Source organism: Salvelinus fontinalis, chromosome 23 (genome assembly GCF_029448725.1).
Source record: "Salvelinus fontinalis isolate EN_2023a chromosome 23, ASM2944872v1, whole genome shotgun sequence".
Taxonomy (NCBI): domain Eukaryota; kingdom Metazoa; phylum Chordata; class Actinopteri; order Salmoniformes; family Salmonidae; genus Salvelinus; species Salvelinus fontinalis.
The window spans coordinates 23,735,828-23,760,735 of NC_074687.1; the positions used below are offsets into that span (position 1 = coordinate 23,735,828).

At 42.9% G+C, this 24,908-nt stretch overlaps 1 protein-coding gene across 1 annotated transcript in view; it reads right to left on the bottom strand.

Annotated features, from left to right (window-relative positions):
* Positions 1–24,908, bottom strand: part of LOC129821055 (titin-like) — a 180,511-nt gene that overhangs the window by 68,789 nt on the left and 86,814 nt on the right. The window contains exons 108-153 of the mRNA XM_055878299.1: positions 24,736–24,862; positions 23,871–24,013; positions 21,793–21,916; positions 20,720–20,986; positions 20,476–20,573; positions 19,972–20,140; positions 19,468–19,734; positions 19,012–19,278; positions 18,517–18,795; positions 17,995–18,403; positions 17,713–17,837; positions 17,334–17,600; positions 16,974–17,243; positions 16,499–16,801; positions 16,075–16,377; positions 15,793–15,980; positions 15,490–15,604; positions 15,110–15,394; positions 14,851–15,002; positions 14,503–14,650; positions 13,578–13,755; positions 13,382–13,503; positions 12,980–13,267; positions 12,589–12,885; positions 12,291–12,477; positions 12,027–12,142; positions 9,868–10,167; positions 9,379–9,678; positions 9,188–9,293; positions 8,893–9,089; positions 8,433–8,738; positions 8,065–8,343; positions 7,583–7,882; positions 7,120–7,422; positions 6,525–7,010; positions 6,099–6,401; positions 5,650–5,949; positions 5,162–5,458; positions 4,556–4,840; positions 3,889–4,182; positions 3,498–3,797; positions 3,045–3,353; positions 2,555–2,814; positions 1,578–2,007; positions 1,078–1,383; positions 627–808 (exon numbers count right to left, since the gene is read on the bottom strand). Coding sequence (XP_055734274.1) covers positions 627–808; positions 1,078–1,383; positions 1,578–2,007; positions 2,555–2,814; positions 3,045–3,353; positions 3,498–3,797; positions 3,889–4,182; positions 4,556–4,840; positions 5,162–5,458; positions 5,650–5,949; positions 6,099–6,401; positions 6,525–7,010; positions 7,120–7,422; positions 7,583–7,882; positions 8,065–8,343; positions 8,433–8,738; positions 8,893–9,089; positions 9,188–9,293; positions 9,379–9,678; positions 9,868–10,167; positions 12,027–12,142; positions 12,291–12,477; positions 12,589–12,885; positions 12,980–13,267; positions 13,382–13,503; positions 13,578–13,755; positions 14,503–14,650; positions 14,851–15,002; positions 15,110–15,394; positions 15,490–15,604; positions 15,793–15,980; positions 16,075–16,377; positions 16,499–16,801; positions 16,974–17,243; positions 17,334–17,600; positions 17,713–17,837; positions 17,995–18,403; positions 18,517–18,795; positions 19,012–19,278; positions 19,468–19,734; positions 19,972–20,140; positions 20,476–20,573; positions 20,720–20,986; positions 21,793–21,916; positions 23,871–24,013; positions 24,736–24,862 — 11,337 coding nt within the window. The remainder of the gene's footprint in view (positions 1–626; positions 809–1,077; positions 1,384–1,577; positions 2,008–2,554; positions 2,815–3,044; positions 3,354–3,497; positions 3,798–3,888; positions 4,183–4,555; positions 4,841–5,161; positions 5,459–5,649; positions 5,950–6,098; positions 6,402–6,524; positions 7,011–7,119; positions 7,423–7,582; positions 7,883–8,064; positions 8,344–8,432; positions 8,739–8,892; positions 9,090–9,187; positions 9,294–9,378; positions 9,679–9,867; positions 10,168–12,026; positions 12,143–12,290; positions 12,478–12,588; positions 12,886–12,979; positions 13,268–13,381; positions 13,504–13,577; positions 13,756–14,502; positions 14,651–14,850; positions 15,003–15,109; positions 15,395–15,489; positions 15,605–15,792; positions 15,981–16,074; positions 16,378–16,498; positions 16,802–16,973; positions 17,244–17,333; positions 17,601–17,712; positions 17,838–17,994; positions 18,404–18,516; positions 18,796–19,011; positions 19,279–19,467; positions 19,735–19,971; positions 20,141–20,475; positions 20,574–20,719; positions 20,987–21,792; positions 21,917–23,870; positions 24,014–24,735; positions 24,863–24,908) is intronic.

Genomic DNA, 24,908 nt, shown 5'->3' on the forward strand with positions numbered 1-24,908 from the left:
AGCAGTACAATGCCTTATAACAAGGGTTATGTGTTACGTCCTTTCACCTTGATGCATGGTAGCTGTACAATGCCTTATAACAAGTGTTATGTGTTACGTCCTTTCACCTTGATGCATGGTAGCTGTACAATGCCTTATAACAAGGGTTATGTGTTACGTCCTTTCACCTTGATGCATGGTAGCTGTACAATGCCTTATAACAAGGGTTATGTGTTACGTCCTTTCACCTTGATGCATGGTAGCTGTACAATGCCTTATAACAAGTGTTATGTGTTACGTCCTTTCACCTTGATGCATGGTAGCTGTACAATGCCTTATAACAAGTGTTATATGTTACGTCCTTTCACAGATAAAACAGATAAAAATACACCTTTTGGAACAGCGGGGACTGTGAAGAGACACAAACACAGGCACAGACACGTGCATACACACACACGATAACATGGATTTAGTGTTGTAGATATGTGGTAGTAGAGTAGTGGCCTGAGGGCACACACTTAATGTGTTGTAAAATCTGTTGTGAATGTATTGTAATGTTTAAAAAAGTGTATAACTTCCTTAATTTTGCTGGAGCCCAGGAAGAGTAGCTGCTGCCTCCATAATAAATACAAATATAAATGCCTTACCTCTGAATCAACTGGAAGGACATGAAGGCGATTCTTCTTGTGGGTCTTTGCTGGACCAGTGTATTCCCAGGTCACCTTAGGAACGGGACGCCCTTTGATGGTGGCAGGGATTCTGAAGGCATGACCAGCTCTGACGCAGAGCAAATCTTCCACAATGCAATCAATAAGGATCTTCGGCCCCACTGTGACATAAAAAGGCATCATCAAAACAAAGAACAACAATAAACTTGTGACTACTGGTTAAAGGAATACTTCACTCAAAAACTATATTTTAGTATTTTCGCCATCAATTAACAATTCCCAATTTTGTTTGCATGCGTTTTGCATCTTATGATGCGTCAAGGAAGGTTTTTGCTCTACTGAAAGTGCTTTATCTTGAAAACTTGACTGCTAACACGCATAAAAACATACCCTTTCAAATTAAAATAGATAAATAAGTAGGTCTAATTACCATGTATGTCCTCAATTAGTACTTCAGTCTTGGGACTTGGATCAGACTCGCCGATATCATTGACAGCTGTGACTCTGAACTTGTAGTGTTTCAGCTCTTTGAGACTTGGGACAGTGAGCTCTGTGGTCTCATGCAGAGTATCTAGATCTGTGATCCTGTTCCAGAAAGAGCTGCCTTCATCCTGGATCTCAACGATGTAACCCTTGATGGGGCTTCCCCCGTCTTTTTCAGGTGGAGACCATGTGAGGCTGACACTGTGCTTGGTTTTGTCTGCGACCTCTGGTGGTGCTGGCATGCCGGGTTTCACTGTGGGGCGCAGAGGGAAAACATCAAGGTCACCATCTCTGGTCATTACAAGGTATTCCTGAGTCTCTCAATAGGGCACATACTTACATATTCTTCAATACAGTTTCCAAAGCAGCTAAATGAATACTAATGTTATTTTTATTTCTATAAATATACATATTATAACCTGTAGAAAAAGGGAAAATGATACTTACTAAGAGGGTCCACTGCATTTGCAGGATCGGAAGGTCCACTGGGGGGTCCAATACCGGCAACATTGACAGCCATGACACGGAACTCATATGCGGACCCCTCAATCATACGAACGACCAGGAACTCCCAGCCCTTAGGGCCGCGCTTGGTCACTGGGGCTTTATTTACCCGGGCCCAATAAGACGAACCTTTCTCCCTCTTCTCCAGCCAGTAGCCAGAGATAGTGGATCCACCGTTGTCTCGTGGAGGGTCCCATGTCACAAGCATGGAGGACCTGGTGTGCTCTGCGATCTTTGGTTTCTCTGGAGGACCAGGGAGTCCGTACAGATCCTTGATGACGGTGGCCTCTGTTTCGCAGGCGTCACTCTGTCCATACTTGTTCTCTGCTCTCACTCTGAACTGGTACTGGCTACCGGTTTCCAGATTCCAAACCTTTGAGAAGACATTTGGGAACATTGAGTAAATGATTAAACGATTCAATTAAGTCCACTATAAGCATTCATGCAACTGTCTTAACATATTACAATCTTTGTTGTTTCTTTTGATATATAGAGAGACATAGCATATTATATGTCTCATTATTAAGGCCCATACATTAGAGTTCTTCACAAGCACCAAAAAGTTGAAAATAGACAGGGGCATTCCTACCCGTACCCTACCTGAATAAATATTTTTTTCAAGATATAGACCTGGTCCGAACTAACCCAAGGACAATCAGACCCATCCCCGTATAGACCCTGTCGGGTCCGGTCAGATCCAAGGGAGGGAAGCAGCAGAAAATAATTGTTTTAGCTACGTTATCAACCAGAGCTGTTAATGCGCGAGGGAAAGAGAAACTGCTGGTTTCAGGTATTCGGGAACAGGTGGACCAGTGAAGACCTCTACCATACATGCTCATGACCTGCTATGAAGCATTATACCGGCGGGTTTTAACTCAAGTGTTACCAAACATAATATATTCAATCTGTTTTATACTGACCCCGAGTCGTTTCTCAATGATGCTGTTGGTGATCACCGTCCATACAGGAATGGGTCTAGGCTCAGATTTAGGCTTAGGCTCCTCATCCTCAGAATCCTCATATTCCTCTTCAGGTTCCACCTCAGGAAGAATGTCCAGCTTCTCAACGATGTAGTTAGTGAGCTCACTTCCCCCGTCGTCCTCTGGGGCGTCCCAGGTCAGCTTGCAGGACTCAGCCTTGATGTTACCAATATTCACATTCCTTGGTGGCAGAGGACGGTCTGTAAACAAGAGAGAGGATTAATATTGTTACCCTTATAATGACAACGCAACAATTCAATGAAAAAAAGTCAGACTACAGTAGACAGACTAAAATATCTTATTTTTGCTAATTTGTATGGATATTTTCTTGCAGAAAAATGAGCTAATGGCTTTGACTTTACTGATTCATACTCCCAGTGTCCAGAAAATGAAGAAAAGCAAACAACATACATAATATCAGACCACTTACCTAACACATTAACCTTGATGGTGTGACTAGCTGAACCAAGACGGTTGGAGGCAGTCACTGTAAAGATGCCTTTGTCCAATCTGGCTGCTGCAGGGATACTAAGCTTGGTGTTGGACTGGATTCTGTTGATCTCCTTGGTGTCCAACAACAGAGTCTCAGTGGGCTCTGCAATAATGACTTCATCCTTCAACCATTCAACCTTGGGCATTGGAAGACCAGTCACCTCAGCAGGGATTTCAATAGGCTCTCCCTTCTTGACGGTGATGGCATCTCCCTTGAAGGTCTTTAACATCCTCACAGTAGGAGGAACTGAAATAGAAGGAGCAACTCAGTGACAAGTTTATTCAATTCAATTCAGTCCAATTAAAATCAATCAAGTCCAATTAAATTCAATATGTTTACCATTTTAGCATATAGGACAAATACCAAGACCATAGAACTCGGAGGACTAACCTTCATCATCTTGAATGACAATGGTGAGTGGAATTCCAGGTTCACTTGGTCCAATCAAATTGACAGCCTTGACACGGAACTCATACATAAACAGCTCCTCAAGGTTATCAACGGTCATGAAGAGGTCCTTGCACATCTCTGTGTTACAAGGCTCAAATGCTGGGGCATCGTGCTTCTTCTTCTCAACAAAGTAGCCCACGATTGGACTGCCTCCATCGTTGCGGGGAGGTCTCCATGCAAGGCTGATGGAAGACTTTGTCCTCTCAGTGTAGTGGAACCTCTCAGGCGAAGTTGGTGGAGCTTCAATTAAAATATAGAGTGATTAACCTCTATTAATGATCTGACCTGCACAGAAAAACATTTGCATGAATCAACAAAATGTAGACATTACCTTTAGGATCCACTGCAGCAATAGGGCCCAGATCAACAGGAGGGCCACAGCCAAACTTGTTCTTCGCCACAACCCGGAAGATGTACTCCTGTCCTTCAACAATACCCACAATCTCACACTTAGATGAGGGTGTCTCGATGGGCTGTCTCCACGTGTGCATCTTGGGATCTCTTCTCTCAATGATGAAGCCGGTCAGATCACTGCCACCGTCGTCATCAGGATCGGACCAGTTCAGAATCATCAGTTTCCTGGTTACCACCACAGGTTTCAGGTCCAGCACAGGCCCGGGAACATCTGACAGAGGACAGGTCAAAGTGTTACATCCAAGTACAATATGTGAGTAAGTAAGTAGATAGCTTTGTCCGAGCCAGAATGGATAATAGGTCAGGAGCCTATCTCCTGTATCTGTAGCGTGAGGCAGCTTGAAGTACATCCCCTGGAAAGGGTACTAGTCTATCGCAGGCCAACAACATTTAAGGCGACATTATTACTCTTTGGATAATCCACAAAAGATGTTTTTATAGATGTTCTATTAACTATTAACAAACAGACTATTCATTAACCCTAATCCTAGCTTTACATCATCAAAGTACAACCAAATGTGAAATATGCCCAAAATGGCATACTGTGAAATCATAGCTAATAGAGAATTCATCAAAACACTTACCCATGACATCAACCCTTGTCCATGTAGACTTGATTCCGCTGCTATTTCTTGCACTGATCTGGTATTTGCCAGGATCCTTTCTCGTGGCGGCCTTGATACTGAGAGTGCTTTCCTTTCCAACATTTTCTATCTGGACATGGTCTTTTTCAGGTGGACCGTCATCTTTGGTCCATTTTATGTCTGGAGGAGGTTTACCAGTGACCAGGGCAGGCAGAATCAGTGGCTCCCCAGCTCTGATCATTACGCCATTCCTCACAGTGAGATCCAACTCTACCACTGGAGCCTCTGTAGACACAATCAATATTCAGTGACGTTAGCTATGTTTTAATAATAATAATACACAGGACTTATATAGTGCTTTCAAAGACCCAAAGTCACTTGAATATCCATGGAGGTTAATGAAGGGAGAACGACAATAGTAATGGCTGGAATGGAATGGAAGGAACAGTGGTATTTGATATTATTCCATTCATTTCGTTCCAGCGATTACAATGAGCCTGTCCTCCGATTCAATGTGACACCACTGGAGGCCACTGTTGTTAATGTATTAAGCATACGTTTGTTGTCATTGTTTTGAATAAGCTTTTTGATCATTGGTTACTGTACCTTTAGGATCTCTGACAAAGACTGATTCAGTCAAGCCAGGAGTTCCTTCACCAGCTCCATTGACTGCGATCACACGGACCAGGTACTTGGCTCCTTCTCTGACTCCATACACAGTGAAGGCCCGGGTCTTCCAGGGTCTCTCTGTGGAGCGGGACCAGTCATTGGTGCCTGCTAGGGTCTTGTCAACATGGTATCCCAGGATGTCTCCACCTCCATTGGAGGCAGGAGGATCCCATTCCACATCAATGGAAGACTCAGTGGTGTCAAGGATTCTTGGGAACGGTGGTCCAGGTGGCACTATGGGACAAACACATCAACAATAACATATTGTATTTGATCATTGTTCGACAATTAAACTTAATCACAATGAATCATTGTGTTGTATTATATTTTATTGATGTTGTGCATTTTGTATGCTTAAACTCACAAAATGAATTTCCATGCAAATGGACAATAAAAGGTATCGTATCATTATCTTGTTGACTTACAGATTGGATCCTGGCATGTCATGGGATCAGACGGGACGCTGAACTTCCCAGGCCCAGCTTGGTTCTCAGCAGCCACCCTGAAGATATATGTCAGACCCTCCAGTAGGCCTTCCACATTCATTTCTGTATCCTCCAAAATTACCCGGTTGACTCTGGTCCAATGGGTGCTGTTGATCTCACGACGCTCCACCCAGTAACCAAGGATGGGGCTGCCCATGTCATTTGGCGCCTCCCAGGTAACCAGCATGGAGTTGGCTGTGATGCCGTCAATCTCAGGCTTCTCTGGAGCCTCTGGTGGGTCTAGAATAAGAAGTGAACATCACAGTTGTAAGAACAAAGTACAATCACGACTAACCCAGATGTGCAAAACTGGTTGAACTGACATCATTATTTCAACCTGATTTTGAATGTTATAGACATGATAAAACTCTTTAAAATACATTATTTACCAAATGGATCCTTGGCAATAATTGGCTTAGAGATACTTGGTGGTCCAGGACCAAACTTGTTCTCAGCAGTGACCCGGAAGATGTACTCCTTCTTCTCTATCAGTTTGGTCACGGGGTATCTACATCCTCTGAGCGTTGAGGTTACGGTGATCCATCCGATCTCCACCTTGGAGTTGTCCTTCCTTTCCAATGTGTAGTTCAGTATCTCACTGCCACCATCATCAATGGGAGGATCCCACTTGCAGATGACAGAGTTCTTCCTGATCTCCTCAAACCTGAAGTTGATTGCAGGACCAGGTGCATCTGTAAAAAGTAAAATAAGAGGTTTTATATTACATTTTCAAAATGTGGTTGGAAAATACCTATGAGCTTCAACAACACCACTAAATTAATAAAAAAAAAAAGGAATAAAATATTATATCTCACCTAGCACATTGACTTCACAAGTTGCAGAGGCAATACCATGGTCGTTCTCGACCTTGATAGTGTACACGCCATGGTCACCCCTGATGGTGTCCCTGACAATGCAAGAGGATTCTCCCCTCTTCTTGTCATGGATGGTGAGACGTTCCTGGAGGGTTGGGTAGTCAGGGAGTTCCTCCTCAGGCTCTTCATGGGCAGGCTCTGCAGCTGGGGCCTCTGCAGCTGGAGTCTCAACCTCTCCCTCCTTGACTTCCTTCTTTTCTCCTTCCTTCACTTCCTTCTTTTCCTCCTTCTTCACCTCCTTCTTCTTAACAAAGGGTTTCTCTGGTCTCTTCTTCATGGCTTCAGGTCTGATGACCACGTCGTTCCTATACCATGTGATTTGAGGGTATGGGGATCCAGAGATGTTGGCGTCCAGTCTGATCTCAGCACCTCTCTTAATGCTCATACCGGACTGCAGGCTTCCACTGAGGAACACCTTGGGTGTTTCTGAAAAGAAAAGAAAACAACCACATTTAGAAATGACAAATGACCTGGCTGAAAAATCGTATCATTGTTTTGAATTGTGACGGTTTGAATAAGATGTATCCTTCCTTACCAACAGCATCAGAAGCCTTCACTATTGGTGTGCTGCGTGATGGGTCGCTGACTCCGGCAGCGTTCTCAGCTCGTACACGGAACTGGTATTGTTTTCCCTCTCTGAGATTCCTCACTGTGTAGGACAGCACAGGCACAAGGAAGTCGTTGCATCTTGTGAAGTTCTCATCACCCTTCATCATCATCTCCAGAACGTAGCCCATAATCTTGCAGCCCCCATCATACATAGGTGGTTTCCATGTGAGGGTGATAGTCTTAGAAGTAGGGTTGTGGGTCTCAACATCTAATGGAGGGTCAGGGCGCTCTGAAATATTGAACAAGGAACACTTAATAAATCCAATACAACTCTTTAGAAATTTAGTCTTTCTTGGAAAATAAAATCATCAACTTTGACTTGTGAGCAAGGTTCGCACCTGTTATTCATTTAAGGCGTTTCTTGGACACAAAATAAATATTTCACTCACGTTTCTGATCCTCTGCGATCACGGGGTTGCGGAGCTCAAGGTACTCCCCACCACCAATCTTGTTGACAGCTTTGACCCGGAAGTAGTACTCTCCATTGGGGATCAGGTCCTTGACGGGCCAGCTGACTTTGTTCTCTCCAGACATCATGTTGACATAGGTCCTCCGGCCTGCCTCTCTGCGCTGTAGCACATAGTGGAGAACAGGGCTCCCACCATCATAGTTGGGAGGATCCCAGGAAATCTTGCAAGAGCTCTTGGTGATTTCACTGGCAACAATGTCTTTGCAGGGACCGGGCAGGCCTGTCAAAACAAACATGGATATGAAGATTTGATCTTGATAGTTGTAGTATGCTGGTGCTAGTAAATCATATTTCTAATATTTTCAACCAAATAGAGTATTTATGTCAAATGTAATGATTACACTATTAGGGACACCATGGAATATGGAAGTAATAATATATTTTATTTTGACACAAACGTACCAACAACTTTAACATTGATTGTTCCGCTGCTAGTTCCCAAGGAGTTCTCCAGTGTGACCTTGTACTGGCCGGCGTCTGCATGCAGACAGCTCTCGATCTCCAGATGGCAGGAGAGGTACTCCTGTCTGAAGGTCATTCTCTCATCGTCCTTCAGCTCCTTTCCGTCTTTGTGCCAGGTGATCTTGGGTTTGGGCACTGCTCTGAATGGGATGGGGAGATACCACTTCTCTCCCTCAACAATCACAATGTCCTTAGTCTGGAACTCAAGGATTGGGATGCCTTCAGGAGGGAAAAATATAGTATAATCAGATATCAGTATATAATATATCTCTGGAAACGGAAATATACATTATGGAAGGTTTACTTACAGTCAGAGTCCTTGGCATAGACCTTCTCAGAGATATCAGATGGCTCACTAACTCCAACAGAGTTTATGGCACGGACTCTCAGGACGTATTGTTTCTCTGGGATGATGCCCTCCTCTGTTTTGTATTTGAGCTCCTTGATTGGGCGAGAATTGATTCTCATCCACTTCTCAGTACCAGCCTCACAGAGCTCGATATGGTAGCCAGTTACAGGGCTGCCGCCAGTTCTCTCTGGTGGTCTCCAAGCAATACACAAATGGTCTCTGCTGGCTTCAGTGATGTGAAGCTCAATTGGAGGAGAGGGTACACCTTTAAAAAACAATACAAAGACAATAATTATAATATTGCAGATGTGGGTTTCTTCGTTGGTAAATAGACTATCAATTATAAATTACTCATGCAAGTCAAACAAATTTAGCCATAAAACACAGTGTTTTTACTTTAAAAACGGATAAAAACCCACCTGTTGGATCTTCAATAGCAATGATTTCTGTTGGTTCACTAGGGTGTCCAACACCGGCCTCATTCTCAGCACGAACCAGGAACTGAACCTCGGTTCCTTCAATGACGTCTGTCACTCTGTACTTGCAGTCAGCACCTGAGGTCTTACCACACTTCACCCAGCGGGTGCCCAGTTTCTCCTTCTTTTCAATTGAGTATCTAATAGAATAAAATATTGCCAAATGTTATAAACATGCTTATACGACAAAAGTACACTCTATGACACTCCTATAACACTAGAGTTGACCAAAGTTTACCTCAGAACTGGTTTTCCACCATCATTCTTGGGGGCGTCCCACTGCAAGTCAACATGTCTCTTTGACACTCCATGGACAGAGAGATTATATGGTGGTCCAGGGGTAGCTGAAAATAGGAAACAGTACTTAGAAATGGACTAGTGAACACTAGTTACATACAGTAACACTATAAACGTTAACTACGATCTTACTGAAAGTATCTTTAGCCATAATGGAGTCTTCCAGTTCACAGAATTCACTGGGTCCAACAGCATTCTCAGCAGCCACACGGAACACATAGAGGGAGCCTTCATTCAGTGGAGTGACCGTGTACTTCAGCTCCTTCACAGTAGTGTCCACTGCCTGCCAGCCCTTACGCCTGACGTCCCTCTTCTCAACAATGTAGTTGGTGATGGGTGAACCACCATCCTTCTCTGGTACTGTCCACTTCAGCTCAGCACTGTTACTGGAAATGTTGATGACATCCAGCCAGCGTGGGGGTGTAGGAGGATCTGGAAAATGAATGCATCATCATCAACCATCAACTCAGTCAACCAACCATGACACACTGAACCGCTTCAGATGGAAATGATCTCAGTCTGTGTGTCACAAATGACACTCTATTCCCTATATAGTACACTACTTGTGACCATAACATTAAAGGGAATAGGGTGCCATTTGGAACGCAGTCAGCTACTTACTGAGTCTCTCCTTGCACAGAACTGGATCACTAGGCTCGCTGGGATCACTCTCCCCAGCGATGTTGACTGCAATGACCCTGAAGGAGTACTCCTGTCTGTCCATCAGGCCTCTCAGGAAGTGCTCCAGGATATTGATTCCTTCTGAAACACGGACCCACTGCTCAGTTCCACTCTTCAGGAGCTCAATGATGTAGCCCTCGATCTTGGCACCACCGTCATGCTCAGGCTTGGTCCACTGTAGGAAGGCAGAGGTCTTGGCCACGTCTTTGACGGTTGGCTTACCAGGAGCCCATGGAGGATCTGTAGGAAAAGAAGACATGTCGTTTTGGTTAACAACATTACATTTCATAAACGATTAATGGTCTGTTGATTAAATACAATATATATATAAAAGTATGTGGACACCCCTTCCAATTAGTGGATTTGGCTATTTCAGCCATGCAATCTCCATAGACAAACATTAGAAGTAGAATGGCCTTACTGAAGAGCTCAGTGACTTTCAATGTGGCACCGTCATAGGATGCCACCTTTCCAACAAGTCAGTTCGTAAAATTGCTGCCCTGCTAGAGCTGCCCCGGTTAAAAACTTCTTAGGGCTAGGCCTTTTTCTCTCAATTTCCACCTGAATGACGTGCCCAAAGTAAACTGCCTGTAGCTCAGGCCCTGAAGCCAGCATATGCATATAATTGGTACCATTGGAAAGAAAACACTTTGACGTTTTTAGAAATGTTAACATAATGTAGGGAGAATATAACACAATAGATATGGTAGGAGAGAATCCAAAGAAAAGCCAACCGGATTTTCTTTTTTTTGAGAGACCATGCTCTTACAATGGCAAGTATAAGAGCATACTGGAAATTAGCTCCCAGGATGCAATTCCTACGGCTTCCACGGGGTGTCAGCAGTCTATGTTCAAAGTTTCAGGCTTGTAACTTCCAAAACGAATAAGAAATATCAGTTTTAGTACAGGGACACAGTCTTGGAAATACTATGAAGACAGGACACACCTGCTAAAATTGGTTTCCTATTGAACATACTTCTTGCCGTAAAAAATATTATAGTTTGATTACATTTTAGGGTAACTGAGGAGTAGATAGAAATGTATGTTGACTTGTTGAAAGAAAGTTTAGGGGTAGATTTTCTAATTCCTTTCTCTGCATGTTGAACGAGTGGATTACTCAAATCGATGGCACCAACTAAACAGACTTTTTGGGATATAAAGAAGGATTTTACCTAACAAAACGACACTACATGTTATAGCTGGGACCCTTTGGATGACAAATCAGAGGAAGATTTTCAAAAAGTAAGTGAATATTTAATCGCTATTTGTGAATTTATGAAACCTGAGCCCTAAAGTGCAGTTATTGTGAAGTGGAAGCGTCAAGGAGCAGCTCAGCCGCGAAGTGGTAGGTCAGACAAGCTCACAGAACAGGACCGCCGAGTGCTGAAGCGCGTAGTGCGTAAAAATTGTCTGTCCTTGGTTGCAAAACTCACTTCCGAGGTCCACACTGCCTCTGAAAGCAACATCAGCACAAGAACTGTTCGTTGGGAGCTTTGTGAAATAGGTTTCCATGGTCGAGCAGCCACACGCAAGCCTAACATCATCATGCGCAATGCCAAGCGTTGGCTGGAGTGGTGTAAAGCTTGCCGCCATTGGACTCTGGAGCAGTGGAAATGCGTTCTCTTGAGTAATGAATCATGCATCACCATTTGGCAGTCCTACGGACAAATCTGGGTTTGGCGGATGCCAGGAGGACGCTACCTACCCCAATGCATAGTGCATTGGTGGCTGAGTAATAATGGTCTGTTTTTCATGGTTTGGGCTAAGCCTCTTAGTTCCAGTGAAGGGAAGTCTTAATGCTACAGCATACAATGACATTCTAGACGATTCTGTGCTTCCAACTTTGTGGAAACAGTTTGGGGAAGGCCCTTTCCTGTTTCAGCATGACAATGACCCCGTGCACAAAGAAAGGTCCATACAGAAATGGTTTGTTGAGATCGGTGTGGTTCCCGCAGCAGTGTTCCAACATCTAGCCTTCCCAGAAGAGTGGAGGCTGTTTAAGCAGCAAAGGTGGGGCCAACTCCATATTAATGCCCATGATTTTGGAATGAGATGTGTCCACATACTTTTGGTAATATAGTGTATGTTGGATGTATTACCAATAGGATCCTTGACCAAGATCTGGTCAGTTTCCTTGCTTGGTTTTCCAGGTCCGGCGAGATTCTCAGCCAAGACTCTGAACTTATACTTCTTCCTTGTGGGTAGTCCTTTGACTCTGCAAATAAGGAACAATCACATAATCAACACCACGATCAAATGAATAGCTACAACCAGAAATTAAATCAACACTGTCATTACTGCCTTCAATGACTAAAATGTAAGCATTACGATGTTAATTAACTAAATGTATTCTAACGTCTTACCTGAATGTTGTGTCTCTGATTGGGATCTTGTTGCATCTGATCCATCTGTTCTGGTCTGGTTCAAACCTCTCAACCCAGTACCCAGTGATAGGACTGCCACCATCCTCTTCAGGCTCATACCAATTCAGAGTCAGGCCATCTTTAACAATATCAGAAGGCTCCAGCTTGGTTGGCGCACCAGGAGAATCTGAAAACAACAGTTACAGACAATTTAGCAACAACCCAGAAAAGAAAATAATACTCTAAAGGAAATACAATTATATTGCTTTGACTAAATACAAACATAAACTTAACATACCAAAGGCATATCTGGCAATGATTGGCACATGTTCCGCTGGCACACCAATACCAAACTGGTTCTCAGCAAACACTCTGAAGATGTATTCCTTGAAAGCCGTCAGATCGAGGGCCTTGAAGTTGGTCTCTTTGACAGTGGAGGAGAGCTTGTGCCAGATCTCGCTTTCTGCAGCTCTCCTCTCCACTATGTAGTTAGTGACCTTTGCACCTCCGTCATCTCTGGGAGGGTTCCAGGCCAGGAAACAGGACTTGTTGGTGATCTCAGAGATATCAAACGCAGCTGGAGGACCAGGCTTATCTGTTCAAGACAAATAGAAAACAATGTCAGAACATTAAAGAACACACTTTTAAACAAGTGTTTCCTCACAAATAAAGGTGACAAAATATGATACCTAGAATGTTGACGTCAACGGTTGCAGTAGCACGGCCACAGCTGTTGTGTGCTTCAATGATGTAGGTAGCTGTGTCCTCTCTTGTTGTCTTGCTGATAGTAACAACGGAGTGACCAGGCTTGTCGTCAATAGAAACTCTATCGTCACCCTTCAGAACCATGTCACCCTTGGTCCATTTTACTTTAGGTACGGGCTTTCCAAGAACATCAGCTGGAAGCTCAATCTTAGAGCCAGCTTTGGCGGTGAGTCCAGCAAGACATTTAACATCCAGAAGAATCTCTGGGGGGTCTGTGAGATTATACAGAAAATGTGTTATACTGATGATACAGAAACACATTTCAGCCACTATGCAAGATTATTCATGTTACATATACAGACATGAAGCATTTACGCAAAACATACCTTTAGGATCAACAGCCAAAATCTCATCTGTAGCCTTGCAGGGTTTGCTGGCACCCAGTCTGTTCAAGGCCTTCACACGGTAGGCGTACCACTGTCCCTCAATGAGACCAGTCACTTGCAATCTAAGAGAAAGTAAGTTAGCCTTTCAAAACAAAACAAAAAATGTCTTAGATCTTTTTTCTCTGGTTCTACTTACTTCAACTCAGGGACCTGATCTCCGCAGGACTCCCACTTGTCTGTGCCACGCTGGCACCTTTCTATGTTGTAGCCCTTGATTCCAGTACCGCCGTCCCACTTGGGTGGTTCCCAGGTCAGGAAGATGCCAGAAGCTGACTTGTCCCTCCATTTCAGGTTCTCAGGTGGGTCTGGCACGGCTTGAATTCAAAAGACAGGCATGTCAATGATTCAGAACAGTTCTAATTCAAATGATAGGCATGTCAATGATTCAGAACAGTTCTAATTCAAAAGCAGGCATGTCAATGATTCAGAACATTTCTAATTCAAAAGACAGGCATGTCAATGATTCAGAACAGTTCTAATTCAAAAGACAGGCATGTCAATGATTCAGAACAGTTCTAATTCAAAAGACAGGCATGTCAATGATTCAGACAGTTCTAATTCAAAAGACAGGCATGTCAATGATTCAGAACAGTTCTAATTCAAATGATAGGCATGTCAATGATTCAGAACAGTTCTAATTCAAAAGCAGGCATGTCAATGATTCAGAACAGTTCTAATTCAAAAGACAGGCATGTCAATGATTCAGAACAGTTCTAATTCAAAAGGCAGGCATGTCAATGATTCAGAACAGTTCTAATTCAAAAGACAGGCATGTCAATGATTCAGACAGTTCTAATTCAAAAGACAGGCATGTCAATGATTCAGAACAGTTCTAATTCAAAAGACAGGCATGTCAATGATTCAGAACAGTTCTAATTCAAATGACAGACATGTCAATGATTGTGAACAGCTAGAACTCAAATTACAGGTATGTCAATAACTGAGAAAAGTTCGAATTGAAATGACAGGTATGTCAATTATTGAGACGTCAAAACAATGGATCAAGTTCCCTTCACTTGAGTGCACAGCATAGGCATTGTCCTTGTTACTGTACTACTTACTGGCAGGGGAGGACACATTGACTGGCTCATCAATGTAGGCAGGCTCTCCTGGGCCACACTTGTTGCAGGCAGTAACCCTGAACAGATACTCTTTACCCTCAACGACATCAGTGACAGTGAACTCCTGGTCTTGAACACCAGTGATCACCTGGGGAAAGACAGTCAGTGACATGTGTTATTACATTTATAATAATCTTATTTCATGTATAACAGGGTATAAGCTGTGGCCAAAGATAGACTACCGAAGATTGTTCCAGCCTTATGTCCCAACCGGAAAAGAGGACAAAGTAAGTAAGTTATTTCACATGTATATTGCTGTGTGGTTTAAAGATTTATGTTCATCCATACCTTGACCCAGGTCTTGCGGGATACGTCACGTTTCTCAATCTGGTAGCCAGTCAGAGGGCTTCCTCCATCATGCTCTGGCGCCTCCCACATCAGGTGCACATGCTGTCTGGTCACCTCGGCAACCTTGAAGTCTTTGGGTGCACTTGGGGATGCTACAATTAAAAAAAAGAGGGATATGAAGGGAAAAAAAACAATTGCAGTTGACAATATCAAGATACAGTATGTTGTGTTTCACCACAAAGCTCATCAAGTCACTTACCGATAACAATGACTTCAATCTCTCCGGAGCAACTGGTAATATCATTCTCCAGAGTAAGAGTGTATACACCTCTGTCTGGACGCACACTTGGAGTGATGGTCAGTTCTACGTAGGTACTCTTTGTAATCATGGACACACGTTCACCAGCAGTGAGTTCCTTATCAGCGAAGCTCCACTTTGCGTTTGGTGTGGGATATCCAGAGATAGGGACACGGATAGTAAGGGGATAAGGAACAATGACCTCCAGGCCATCCTTGAATCCACTCAGGTCCATTGTGGGGCCAACTGAAGATAGAAAATAATGACCATTGTTATGACAAATGCACAACATTTAAAATGATGAACGTCTTCAAGGTTAGTGAAAAGAGAACCAAATGTACCATGTGTATCATCAGCCAGCATGGGTCCCAGTGTGTTGGATGGGTCAGACACTCCAGCTGCATTCTCAGCCATCACCCTGTAGTTGTATTTTTTACCATATTTCAGGCCAGATATCTGAGGAAAATATGGAAGAGCAGTATTCAGAGTTGAGATAAGTGTAAGCAATTTAGACAATTTAGTAAATTGATGTCAATAGGAGACTTGCATTCAAGTCAGAATACAACACAAAACGTATGCTAATTATACTACATATAAATCTCCAAGAAACCATTTAGGAGCTTTTCATCTTATAGGATAAATACCTTGTATGTGAGATCCTGGCAGAGCCTGGCATTGCATCTGAGCCAATGGTCTGTTTTGTCCTCACATCTCTCAATGATGTAGCCAGTGATCATGCTGCCTCCATTCTTCAATGGGATCTCCCATGTCAGCTGGACTGAGTTCTTGTTCTGCTCTGAGGGTACCAGGTTCTGTGGTGGGCTTGGCCTCTCTGGAATAACAAAATCAAACATGTTTGTATGTTAAAACAGTGCATGTATTTCAGTAAAAACATTTCAGCAACTTTCAGAACTGAAATAACTTACCAATGGGGTCCATGATCTTAACTGGATTGGTAGCAGCACTTGGTTTGCCAATGCCAGCCTTGTTTTCAGCCATGACACGAAATATGTATTCCTTGTTCTCAATGACATCGTTGATGATCGCGCTGCGATCTGTTGCTTTAGTGATCATAGCCACGGCCCACTTCACAGAGGTCCTGTCACGGGACTCAATGATGTAGGATGTGATCTCAGACCCTCCGTCAGACACTGGTTTTTCCCAGGAGACTGTGGCACCAAACTTACTCACGTTTCCAACACTCACATCCTGAGGAGCATCAGGAACATCTGAAATATAACACCAGGTTGTAATTAACTTTTCTGGTCGACAGTTCATTGTTGGAACCAGTTATGTTTGAATAATGATACTGCATGAGGTGATTATTACAATATCAAATAGTTTGCTTACCAAACTTGTTCTTGGCATAAACACCAGGTTTCTCTGTCTCAACATTTGGTCCACTGCCCACTCTGTTGCGAGCACAAACACGGAATAGGTACATGGATTCCCTCTGGAGTCCGGTGACAGTGTATTCTGGAGCGTCGGAGCGGTCAGTTGCAAGAGTCCATGTCTTGCGCTTGACATCACGCCTCTCCACCAAGTATGTAATGATCTTGCTGCCACCATCGTTCTCTGGCTCTTCCCAGACCAGGCTGACCTCACCATCGGCGGTGTCAACCACGTGAAGACTCTTCACGGGTCCAGGGACATCTGTGGGAGGCAAAAATACATGAATAAATGGAATCGATATGAACAACAACAAATTCCAAGAAAAAGATCCCTTCCAAGAAAAATATAATTTCCAAGAAAAATGTTCCTTCCATGAAAAATATCCTTTCCCGTTATCCATTCAAATACAAGAGTGGATTGAAAGGCAACTTACCAATGACATCCAGATTAATGAATGCCTCTCCCTGTCCGTGTTTGTTCTTGATGATAACCTTGTAATGTCCCTGATCGGACTTCTTAGGGTCCTTCAGCCTGTACTCTGTGCTGTCCCCAACGGTGTGGATGTTGTCCTTGGGCAGGCTGACGTTATCATAGAACCACTCAGCCTCAGCTTTAGGATACGCGCTGTAGGGCACGACCATGACGATGGGCTTTCCAGCATCTGTTACTAAGCTCTGATCCATAGTCTTGATATTTGGCTTAGCTGTAGAGGAATAAACAATTATAAGATCAAATAATAAAAGGATTGATTTATTGTGGAATTGGAGAGGATATGAAGCCTATGATGACATACCTGCCAGTTCCAGCTTGGCTCTGGCATCCTTGTCTTTGGCGATGATTCTGTACTCTCCCTGGTCACGAGGCCTGATCTCACACACCTGGAGTCTGTGGATCTTGCCCTCGCTCATCATCTGGTACTTGTCACCCTGGACAATGGTCATGTTGTTCCTCAACCATTTGACCTCAACTCTGTCTTTGTTGAGCTCCACCTCAAACACAATATCAGAGCCTGGAGGCTCAAACACATCCTGAGGTGGTCTGACAATCTCAACTGCGGTCTCTGGAATAAAGATTACACAAGAAATTGAATTTGTGAAACATGAATTCATACAGAACGGTTAGAAAAATGGACTCACACAAACAGAATCATAGAATGAATTCAAGAGGCTTGCCTTCAACAAAGAGTTGGGCATGTGATCTCCTTTCATCGACGCCACAAGAATATTCACACTCATCATCTGGTCTGCACTCCTTGATACGCAGCCTGCAGGTCTTGCCCTCTTTTTCAAAGATGTACCTTGCAAAAAACAAATGGATAATGTTACAATACGCTTTTCTGTATTTAATGAAAATCCTGGGGTGGCCCTTAGGGGCAAATGACCTTTTAAGATTTAGTTTCAGTGTCAATAAAGCGACAGTGACTGTGCCTCATAGCAGTCTAAAGGTTTTCCTACCTGGGTCCCTCTCTGATCTCACGTCCATTCCTGTACCATTTCACCTCAGCCTTCTCCTTGGTGAGTTTGCAGGTGAACTCAGCATCCTCAAACTCAGTGATGGTCTGGTCTTTGAGTTGTGCGGAGAAGTCAGTGGGGGCTTCGCTGATGATCATCTCAGCTGTAGACTTGTCATCACCAGCCATGACGGTGTATTCACCCTCATCAGCAAGAGTACAGTCCTTGATGGTCAGTGTGTGCTTGTATTGGTCCACCCTGTAGAGGATGCGTTTGCTGAGTGTGATCTCCTGACCAGCCTTCATCCATTTCAGAGTAACCTTCAGCCTGTTGACCTTGCAAGAGAAGCTAACAGTCTTCTTTTCCTGTGTGTCGCAGTCCTCAAGAGGTACAATGATCTTCAGACTCTCCTCTGTTGACAAAACAAAGAAATCAGTTAGTCATGTAGCTCAATTCAAACAAAAATAAGACATACTACTACATGAAATTAGCAATTGGTCAAATTGATAACAAAAATGTGTTCACCTTTTACGGTAAGTTTGCCAGAGCTCTTGGCATGTTCACCACGGTGGTTTGTCAATGTAATAGTATAGTTCCCTTCATCTGACTTCTCAGCATCCTTGATCCTCAGAGAGAACACGTTGTCTTTCTGGATCATGACGAACTTGCTGCTCTCAAACATGGTCTCATCGTTCTTCAGCCACTTAGCTTTAGCTCCCTCAGAGTTCACCTCACAGTTGAAGACCATCTCTTGTCCCTCTTTAGCTTCTGTGTCTTTGATTGGTGTAATGATCCTGAGTTTTTCTGTAGAAATCAAAGTGAAAGAAACACAAGTTAGTAGATCTAATTAATTATTTCCCCAAGGCTTCTAAGAATATCTTAGAAGAATATTACTTTATTGTCCAATTTTACAGGTCTAACGGAAAATGTACTTTATTGCAACCACTCCGAAAGACACATATACTGTACACATACAGATTGGAGAGGTTGGAATAGAAAATAAACATATTGATGACATACCAAGAACAGACAGGTCAGCTGTAGCTCTGGTGGTACCAATGAGGGCAACATAGGCTCCCTCATCCTTGGGTTCAGAGTTCTTGATAACAAGTATTCTTCTCTTGCCATCACAGACAATGTCGTACTTGTCCCCTTTTTCTAGCTCCTGATCATCCTTCATCCATTTGACAATGAATGTGTCTTTAGAGACTGAGCAGACAAACTCAGCCTTTTCTCCCTCAACCACCTCCTGACTCTGAGGCTTGGAGATAAACTCAGCAGCCAGTTCTGGAAGAACAAAAACAGATTAGTGTTTATGCTCTCATTTTCCACAAATACTTTTACCTGCATCCCTTGATTTGGTTTTCATAATAGTACTGCCAGTGTGGAGCCACTACCCAGGATATTTAACTTTCTCCACTGGACAAAGGTCTTTAACTGACTAAATTAAACAGAGCTCATGTCTGATTTCATTACCATTTATTTTCAGGTTTCCAGTTGTCTGTGAGCTGGACAATTTGCAATGGTACTCTCCAGCATCATCTGTTTTGAGATCCTGAATGATGAGTATCCTCTTCCTGCCATCTACGATCTGATCGTATCTTCCTCCCTCTGGCAGTTCCTGGTCTCCTTTATACCACATGACATCAGCATCGGCCTTTGACACTTCACAAATCATCTTCACGCTGTCTGTTTCTGTTCCCTCCACGTTAGACAGGTTCCTGGTGAACCTAGCCTCTTCCTCTGCAAAGGAAATACAATATAACCATTAAGTCCATACATTATGATAAGTCGATTATAGTATATAACATTAAAATGAATTAATTTGCCTGTGTCCCAAATGGCACCCTAATCCTTATATAGTGCACTACTTTTGACCAGATCCCTATGTGGGCCCTGGTCAAAAGTAGTACACTATATAGAGAATAGGGTGCCATTTGGGATTCACACTTTGAAGCAGAGAAAGTGTGCCAGACTCACCAATGACTGTAAGCATGCCGGAGGATTTGGAGACCTTTGCATCACATTCATATTCTGCTTCATCATCGAACACTGATTTGTGGATGATGAGAATGTGTTTGCGACCTTCGGCAATTATTTCATATTTCTTTCCCTTTCTGATTTCACTGCTGTCCTTCAACCAACGGACCTGTTTCCAGAAACAGCCATAAAACAAGGACATTACAATGACGGTACAATAATGTTAAGATGTACTGATCCAGACTATGAAGGAAACAATTAGGGGAGAAAAATGTAACAGCAGCGTAAAAGGTTGAAAAACAGTGGAAGACAGGAAACACAACCAAGTCTCAGTCTTAATATTATGTTTTGTAACTCCACATGCAACTATATTATATTGTTATACAAATAAGAAGTTGTATTTGAATGTGCATTTGAAAACAAGAGGTGTGTGCATGTGTTGTGTGGGGGTTGGGAGAGTGGTAGGGTCCGGGAGGTAGGGGGTGAAGGGTCAGGAATCAATACCTTGACATTTTCGCGAGATACTTCACATTCAAATCTGGCAGAGTCTTTTTCTTTGACCTCAACATCATGGAGTGGCGTAGAGAACTCAACATGTGGAGCTGTAAGGACAAGGTCATAGTATTAATACACCAGTATGCCAAATACACAAAAGTGTAGTCTTAACAACAAACAAACAAACAATATCAAAAGGTTTTTAATTTATACTTTAACAAACAAACAATATAATTATCTATACTTTACTTACGTTCAACGTTAAGGAAGCAAGAGGTTTTGAATTCTGAGGCGTCGCAGGTATATGTTTTTGAATCATCAAGAGTGCAGCCATGAATGATTAGTCTTCTCTTGCGGCCATCGGCAACAATGTCATATTTCTTAGTTTTGCGTATCTCCTGTCCGTCCTGGAACCACGTGACCTCAGCATTTTCTCTGGAGACTTCACACTCCAAAGTAGCAGTAGCCTCTTCCTCAACTGTCTGGTCCTCCAGAGGCTTGCTGAACTCAATTGGTGGCTCTGTGAGTTCACACATGAATTACACATGATGACTTTACATATCATAACAGCTTAGGAAACCAACAAACTCATTTGACCAAATTCTATTAGTACCACAAACTATTATTATTGTTATGGTCCCTCTTTAGATTAAGTGGCCTAAAACATATATTTTTTTGACTTGGTAGTTACAAAGGCAGGTACAGTTACAGTGTAAGCTACACATTCCGTTACGTAATTCCTTCAACCTGTTTGTTGTTTGTGCAATTACTGTACATATTCATTCTTTTAATACATTTGTATTCAAATTTAACATTGTGGGTACACCTCTCCTCACACTGTTATAAAAGCATACATAACTGTCTCACAGGCTCTCATTTCATACTTAACACATCATTACTTGCTGATGGGCATCTCATTTAATTCAGACTGGTTGGGTAGATCATGCTCCCACACCATTCACACCTGACCCACCTACATTATATTTTTGTCTGTGCTTTGCATCAAGGAGACAAATATTGTCCAAAGAAATCTGAATCTATGTCACAATGTGTACTCACACAGTACTTATACTCTGCCTACCTATGTAAATGCAAGGTAAATACTGGCCATTTAATGTAAAGTGGAATCATTGCGTTACTATGAACCTGGTCTATATAGCACCATATTTATCTGTCCAGTATGCTTTATAGAGTAAATATTGTGACAGTATTGTTGTTTAACCTTATCGAATTCACACAAAAACAGGTCTCCATGTTGGTTAAGAGAGCAGTTGGGGCAAGAATCTCTATAACAACCACAACTAAATACCACAAACCGCAACCTACCATTCACATGTAGTCTGGCCTCAATCTGGAAATCCTTTGCAGTGAGTTTAACTTCCCCATCCTCTGAAATCTTGACATCTCTGAGAGTCAGAGTGTGAGTTTTGCCTTCTGCTCGGGTGACCACCTGTGCAAATCAAGCAGTTTGATTAATCAGGTGGACGATGACAGCTATGGGTGGTCAAGCTATTTACTTCTTCCCCTGAATGAACATCAGCAGCTGGTGACAAGGGACTGAAGGGGCCCTAGGCTCAATGTTAACTCCTGTTGCCATCTGACTCCTCCACTTTCCCAAAGCTTGGGTCAGGTGGTTAACTAAGACAAAACTTTCCCAGTCCTTTGTAGTAGGTGTTCCATAAAGTCATCACTTTCCTCTTGACTGTAAACAATATAGAACTACCGCTTATGTTACAGTGGTACAGCAATCACAGTCATACGTTCTATAGTTTTTCCCCTATTACAAATAGTCATGACATGCCTAATGACATATGTGAAAACATGAGGATCATAGCAGTTCATTCACAGGCTTTTGGTAAATGATTATCGAGCAGTTATTTAGCTGTATCTATTGCAAGATAGACTGTATATTCTTTTGCACACAAGAGATTTCAAACAACTTTAAACAGCCACTTTAAAACAACAACCCTGCAGGAAGGGTACCACATGACGGAGGAGGATGTCTTCCCTATAACGCACAGCGTTGAGATTGCCTGCAATGACAACAAGATCAGTCCGATGATGCTGTGACACATCACCCCAGACCATGACGGACCCTCCACCTCCAAATCAATCCCACTCCAGAGTACAGGCCTCGGTGTAACGCTCATTCCCTCGACGATAAATGCAAATCCGACCATCACCCCTAATGAGACAAAACTGCGACTCATCAGTGAAGAACACTTTTTGTCAGTCATGTCTGGTCCAGCAACGGTGGGTTTGTGCCCATAGACGACATTGTTGCCAGTGATGTCTGGTGAGGACCTGCCTTACAACAGGCCTACAAGCCCTCAGTCCAGCCTCTCTCAGCCTATTGCAGACAGTCTGAGCACTGATGGAGGGATTGTGTGTTCCTGGTTGTTGCCATCCTGTACCTGTCCCGCAGGTGTAATGTCCGTGTGTACCGATCCTGTGCAGGTGTTGTTACACGTGGTCTGCCACTGCGAGTACGATCAGCTGTCCGTTTATGGTTCATTAAACAAGCACGGGAAACCCTTTACAATGAAGATCTGTGTTATTTGGATTTCTACGAATTACCTTGAAAGACAGGGGCCTGAAAAAGAGACGTTTCATTTTTTGCTGAGTTTATCTAACTGATGGTAACTGAAGAGAAAACCAGGCTACACAACATCGTAAATCAACCTATCATATAATGTTTCACACTTCAAACCCACAGGAATGAATTAAATAATTAGATATGTACAGGCCTAACGCAACACATTTCAGATTTTAAAATGATAACTGTGAAATAGCTCTTCAAGCCACCTGCCATTGGACGCATACACTTGAAGAGGTTAAAAATAACTAGAAGAACGCTTACAGGGCAGAAAAGCCCTCCTGCGTTATCTCAAAACCCAGATCAAATCCCCAACTGGAATCCTGCTCCTCACAGGTCCATATATGCAGAAAGCATGTAGTTTGCACATGCAAGAAATTAAAACAAAATGTATAAAAGTAAATAATGCAACAGGACAATCTAAGATCCATTTAAATTAAACAAACATTTGGAATAAAATTAAGGTAAACATAGGAGATAGTTGAGATCATGTTAAAACACTTAAAGTATTTGGGGTATGAGAATAGGTGATAATCCAGGTAGTAAATTCCGTGACAACATGTATTTGTCAAAAGCTGAAGAACATTTGCACATCCAGGTACTTTCCACAGGTGCTGGAGTTGTAGGCAAACTCATGGAAAACAGAAAGGAAAACGCCGGAGCAGTGTGCAGCTTTTTCCTTTGTTTAACATATATTTGTCAGTCATATGGAAAAACTGTTGTTTATAAGTACAGTTCAAAGTCTTGGCATGTTTCTATATCAATTACTTGAGGTGTTGTCAGTGTTTAAGATGGTATAAACACTTACTCTGTCACTTGGCTCCAACTTTGCACCCCCTAGGAACCATTCCACAGCAATTCCTTCATATGACAGTTCACAGTCGAAAGTGGCGGTCTCCCCGGCAGTAACAGTTACATCCTTGAGAGGCCGCAGCAGGCCGATCACTCGCGCTTTAGATTGAGGAGAAAACATCGTTAGTCATTCCAAAATCCCAAGAGAAACCGGTAAATCCTTAACTGCTAATCCTCATTTTTGCGGATCCCCTGATGGCCGGCCACTGCTCTGGAGCCCTGTAAACCACCAGGAAAACTGCTAGGACTAACGCAGAGGGACTTGTCATTGGGGGGGCCTTTCTCATTTGCATACCCAGTTTCCTTGAGATCTATATGGTCAGCAGAAAACTTTAAAGTAAGGCAGGTTGTACATTAGCTCTGCCAATCACTAACCGCCCACTCTAGATAAGGCATGTGGCTTCTAAAATAGCCACAACACCTGATTGGCCATTAGCCCACGCCCTGCCAAACCATCGACTAGGCAATCTGTCCCTGTCAATCAACCTGTTGGAATTCTCCCTTAGTCCTTCCTTGTAAAACAAACTTTTGACACCTACTTAAAAGGGGCTGTAAATGCCTGACTACATCCTCATCTGAAAGCTCTGGGGTTTCCTTATTCAACTAACAGTTGGGACAATGTATCATTCAAACCCACCATAAACACATTTTTTCTGATAAAATGTACTCCTAAGGGCAATTTAAACAAACGTTATTGGACACTTAAATGTTTTTGTTGGTGGCCCACTTGATGGTATGCATATCTTACAAAGTGTGGCTTTAACAAATCAGTGTTTATCTAATTGTCAGATAAATGTGTGAGTGTATTAAATCATTCTCACCTTTAACTCTAAGCTGAGCATTGGATTTAGCATTGGCAGCCTGGAAGTCAACTTCTCCGGCCTGATCCATGCGAACGTTGTACAGGATCAGCACATGCCTTGTACCCTCCTCCTTAATCTCACAGTCCTTGAAAGATAATACACAAACAGTCACTAAGTGATCATCATCAAGT